The 6019-nt window shown below is 31.3% G+C and overlaps 1 protein-coding gene across 1 annotated transcript; it reads right to left on the bottom strand.

Moving 5' to 3' along the window:
* Positions 1 to 2360: 2360 nt before the first annotated feature.
* Positions 2361 to 5989, bottom strand: LOC145971165 (uncharacterized). The gene is made up of 5 exons (XM_083098542.1): positions 5568 to 5989; positions 4730 to 5039; positions 3561 to 3994; positions 3336 to 3476; positions 2361 to 2626 (listed from the first exon to the last, which is right to left on the bottom strand). The coding sequence occupies exons 1-5, from the start codon at positions 5851 to 5853 to the stop codon at positions 2466 to 2468; spliced, it is 1332 nt and encodes a 443-aa protein (XP_082954668.1). The 5' UTR covers positions 5854 to 5989; the 3' UTR covers positions 2361 to 2465.
* Positions 5990 to 6019: the final 30 nt, after the last annotated feature.

Raw genomic sequence — 6019 nt, forward strand, 5'->3', positions numbered from 1 at the left:
GACCGTTCATTTATTTGTTATTACATAATTACTTAATCCATTTTTTATCAAATAACATCAGAGACAATACCATGCGTGATAGTCTATCGCGAGAGCCTAAAATCAATATTGTCGAGACAAGTTTATTCATCTTTCTGGTATTTATTAATATTGTCGCGTATATATAAATATATTATAAATATTATTCGAATTAAATTTTCGATCTTTCCCTCCAGCTTAATCGTAACAAAAATTGCATAAGAAGTCGAAAATCAAACGCGAAAGATTTATTTATTCCGAAGCACATCTAATAAATATAAGTCTATAAGTTATAAATATATACGCACATACGCACGCGTTTTAGAATCCAACAAGATTTTTGTATTTAATACGTATCCGAAGATGAAAGCGAAAGAAAGATTTAAAGATTTAAAATAACATATATGCATAATATATCTAAAACACTATGCGATATTTTTCTAGTATATCGTTGTCGTGTTAAATTAAAGAAGTTAAGTTAACATTTAAATTAATTTTAAATATTAATCTTAAATCTTTTAAAATTTGTATTTAATTTAATTTTAAAATTTATTAATTTTATTTTAATTTTAAAATTTTATTTTAAAATTAAAATTTTCTCTTTTCACGTTAATATATGTTTCGATAATCGTTTTTTCCATTCGTAATGTAGAAATATCGGAAAATTCATCGAATAGCAAAAAAGTATTCTTGTGCAACCATAAAATATAACTTTTCATAAAACATTAAGTAAATTGAAAAAAAATATGTTAGATAAAGAATTCACTTTCTAATATTATAAAGTCGTAAACTTCAAAATCAGGAATTGGAAAGGAAAAATTTTTAATTTTCATATTTCACATTTCTTTTTTCTGCAAGGATTAAATTTAATTCTTCCAACGAAATCGAATGATGAAATTCCTGACAAAATAAATACATTACAGAAAACTATGTTATGTTACATCTTATAAAAAAAATTGTCAAAAGAAATGCAAATGTTTTTTCAATCAATTCCTAATGTCGAAGATACAAAATTAAATTTTGTAAAATGAACTTCTCGATTCCTTTTAAACTGCCCAGAGCATAACCGAGAGGAATCTAAGATATCTAGAGTCGTAAATCTTTTTGAACAAGATCATAGATGTATATTTAATTACATTTATTTCCCGTTGTATGTGATATAAAATCAATTTGGAGAGTCCATAACGCGATATTGCACTTGATGACGTCGATCGACTTGGATTAATTAGACAAAGAAAGGTACTATCGCCGCCGTTAATATATTCGCATTATCTTCACAAATCGCGCTGCTTTATTGCCTTCCCCTCTATGAATAAAAAACGATCAGCGAGGAATTATGTGAAGGGTAACAAGCGTAGGCTGTAAGTTACGTGTACATGTGTATACCAAAATACAATGTATAAAAAGCAATATTTACCGCACATACATATATACATACATACATACATATGTATATATATATATATATATATATATATATATATAATATATATATATATATATATATATATATGTATATGTATATGTATAATTGTTACGTACACACTCGTACACATATACGTAAATAATTAATACACCCACCCTGCTCCCGATTGTCGGAAATTTGCCATTTTTCGATTGTAAATTACTACTAGGTAGGATGTGCGCTTTGTAAGGATGCGAGTATTGTCCATATTGTATATATAACGTGTGATGTGACGAGTGGTACGAACGAAAACAGCCAAGACATTGTTTAGAAGAAGAGTTGTTGTCTAAGGAAAATAATGTGTCTTATATATATATGGCAAATAGACGATGAGAAACTCACGATATTTCTCGTACTATAAAATTAACGATTTACGATGTAATAGGTGTGTTCTTCTCGTAGTAGAAGGACTGAAGGTATAATAGTTTGATAATTACTTGAGAGAGAATGAGTGAGAGAGAGAGAGAGAAAGAGAGAAAGAAAGAGAGAGAGAGAACTACAGTTACAAAGTCACGAGATCTGCTTTGTCTTGTTATAATCAAATACTTTGTATTATGTAGCACAGGTTGTCATTAAACGTGTGAACAAACCTATATCATTAAAATCACTTCAATCAAATTGACATATATTAATCAAAATGTGTTACATCATATATTGTACCTTTGCATATCCTTGTACTCATTATAAGTAAGGAAAGAGCGTTATGAGATCTTCATCTCTCATGAGCGATATAAAAATTTTCTCAAGCTACCTTTTGCGAAAATATTTTATATGCATTATATATAATATTTTTTTCTCGCAACTTTGTAATTAAATATTTCGGCAGTGAAGCTTCAAACGAAATCTGCTAATAATAAGCGAAAGAAAACAGCCAAGATTCTCGCAAATACCTTTTAATTTGTCACGTTAACATATTTGGAATTGAGTGAAAAACAAGATACAAAAGCCGCGTCTCGCGAATGATTTTTCCAGATTCTCGCGATCAATGATGCGCCGCAATCGTTTTTCTGCCGCTCATTTTTAACTGATTTATATTCCCCTTTTTATCGTTAAATGCATTTTCCTGCGCTTCATCGGCATCAATATCCACAATCGATTGCCACGGAATCGGATTTACATACGCTGGCTTCGCTTTCTGATGGGCTGCAAAATAATAGGTCGTCTCAGAATGTATTTCATTTGAGAAAGTTACAGAGTAATGTAAATACATACGGTGTTTCGATAAATATGGACAACCTTTGATAGGCGTGTGGAGCAGATAAAAATTACTCCGTTATTTAAAATAAGTTAAAGTTCTATAAAATTTTTTCTATAACGCATCTCGACCGAGATATTTATCTTTAAAATTAAAATTTTAGAAGCATTTTTTAAAAATAACTTATATCACTAATAAATTTTGATAATTTTTTTATAATAATTATTTTTATATTAAGTAGAAATCTTTAAAATATATATAACTTGCACTATGCACTTTTGTTTTATTTTATAGAAACTAACTTTCGGGAAAAACATATTTGATCGATAGAAAGTAAATGATGATTATAAAAGATGTGATGTAGAACAAAATTTTATATTTATTTTAGAAACTTATGAGATTACTTTTACCTATTCTACATGTCTAGTTTTACCGAAAACACCTTGTATATGTATCCATCCCTTTTTTACGTAACGGAGAATCGACAATTAATTATTAATTTACTCAAATTACGCTAATCGTTATAGCTAAATATAATAATGAGAAAGCTGGCGCGACACATATGAGAGAAACACATCCTATATATATTATCTTTAAATATTTACATCTTTTTATTTCTCTCGTTATTATTTTAATGTTATTATTTTACAAACGTACGAAGTAATCCTTGTGTAGCAGGTTTGGGCTTATTCCTGGAGTTCTGTCTCCATTTCTCGTAAGCCTTCGAGCTAAGCTCCAGCCGCCTCTCGCGTTCCTCGGCCATTTTCCTCCGTCTCATCTCCTGCTCCTTATGCCGAGCTGCGAAACAAGGCAATCAACCCTTATCGCGCGTCGAAGACTCGAAGGAGTTCGAGCAAGTTTCGCGGAAAGTTATCGCCATACTCTTTTGCTCCTCCTCCTTTCTCTGGATCCACTGACGAAGGTACAGGGCCTTCGCGACGGCTGCCTTATCCTCGATCTCCTTCAAACGTCTTTGCAATTCCAATTCGTTCTCGAGGATCGCTTTCCTCTCGAGCTCCTGCTGTCTCTTCTTCTCCACCCACTTGAGAAAGTTTTCCTTTTCCAGCCGCGCCTTCGCCTCCTTTTCTTGCGCCATCCTCTCTTCCTCCTCTTGTCGCTTTTTCGCCGCGCGTTCTTCCTCCTCTTTTCTGCGTTGCGTTTCCTCGTCCTTCCTACGAATCCATTCCGAATGACCGATTCTCTTGCCAAGATCGGCGTTCGACGCCTGATAGTCCGAGCTGATGCTCGGACCGGTCGAGAGCGATGTCATGGAAATTCGCACGACTTGGTGATTGTCCGGACGATTTTCGCGATATCTGCAATATGTTACAATTTTCATCGCATATATATCGCAATTAAATTCTTAACCCCTTCAGTGTGAGGGTTTACTCATCAAAATGGACAAAAAATATACCGGATAAATTGTTTCGCGAATTTGCAAAATAATATTGCATATCATAGTTTTCGAAGATACCAAATAAGAATTTATTAAATTTTCAAAATTTAAAATGGCAGATACAATATAGCGAACAAAAAAACAGAAATAAAAGTATGGAAAATAAAAAGATGGAATTATATTTTATAATTTTGAAGGATGTTGAATAAGAATTTTCAAAATTGAAAATAATATAGATTGAATATAGAGGACGAAAAAATAAAAATATGTGAAAAAATAAAAATCAGGATTGACATATTGTTGCGTCTACAATTAGCTGATGAAATAATTTTATAAAATGTTTTATGACCCCAAAGTGCGCCATGAAAAGGATGTGGAACTTTGCATTCTGTTTTTTTTTTACTTTTAACATTTTTTTAATTTTTCCTTTTCAAAATTTTAATTTTTTTTATTTGGTATTTTTTTAAATTTTATAATTTGTTAGAATTCATACCTTAATTGGCTTTTATAGTATGATAATCTTTAAAAATATACAATTTTGTTTATATTCACATGAACCACGTTAGGAGTTCACATTCCTCAGGATGCATATATGCGTCATCCACTCTAAAGGAGTTTAATATAAAAATCATGCAAGGTAACACAAAGGACGAACTTGTCTCGTTTCGTCGGTTCATTTTGATCGGCGTTCGAAACGCTATCGATCTTGCATCGTCGTTCCACTTTTGCAGTTCTCGCAGATGATTGATCCACAATTGACCGAACGGTGAACGGTTCGGAAAACAATGTAGTATCTGATAAGGATGTCGAGTAACACCTATAGGTGCTTCGTCCTGTGCCGTCCTGTACCGGATGTTCGGTCGCATGATCAACGTTTGTTGCATCCTTGATGGATGATACATCGATTGTCGAAGGCTCGGAATTATCATGATGATTCGCGTTGATTGTGTATCTATTATAATATCCTGTGAAGAAATAAATTTTGCGAAGTATTAATAGCACGATTCATATAGTAAATTATATATATTTAAAATATATATTTTTTTATCAATTTTATAAATTGTTATTTAAAATAAGTGTGCGTTTTTTAAATCAGATTTTGATTTTACGATTTGATTGTACTAATTTATTTTATTATATCTATTTAATCTAAATAGAAATTTATTTAATTTATTTTTTTTTTAAATTTTCAAGTAGATATATATGAAAAAAATTATATAAATTATATTAAATAAAAATTACTCGGAATTAAAATATTTTTTTTCTTGCATTACTTTAAATTTAATAAATTTAAAAATTAATAGTATTAAAAATAGCGCAACTATAACGCTCTCTAATGTGTTGAATTAAACAAAGATGAAAAATTATCCGACAATTTTTAAATTATTTTTTGATTGCTAATTTTGTATATTGGATATACTATGTATGGTGAAAATGAATTTCCTTCAATTCTAATCTATGTATGTTTTACAGCTATATATTTTCCTGCTCACGATCGTTCTCGGTTCTGTGAATCTGCGCCACATCGTGTTCCTTTTCACCAACAGACTCCGTGTAAATGGCAGGGTTGATATACCGAATCTCGGGACCGGAATTCGATTTTTTCGCTGCATCTTCGCGAATTTCATCGTAATTTGTGCAATAATGGATGAGAGCAATTTTCCTTTCGGATTCATCAGATTCCGTCTTCCAACTGTCAGTGTCACTGTCATTGACCATTGTTGTACGTTTTTTCACCGTAACTGATTGATATTGACAATCAGTTATTGCATTCGACATGATGCACAAATCATTGTAACGGTTCGTCGCACGTTTCGTTAATGTAAATATTCTTACAAAAGTACTATTACATTCAAATAATCATTTACGTACAACGTAATTCACCCATGATAAATTCGATGTTGTATTTTTTGAAGAACAATAGCGAATAGGGAATCCTTTAAGG

Source organism: Camponotus vicinus, unplaced genomic scaffold, assembly GCF_025532165.1.
Source record: "Camponotus vicinus isolate PSW18456_S1 unplaced genomic scaffold, iyCamVici1.0 SCAF_4, whole genome shotgun sequence".
Lineage (NCBI taxonomy): Eukaryota > Metazoa > Arthropoda > Insecta > Hymenoptera > Formicidae > Camponotus > Camponotus vicinus.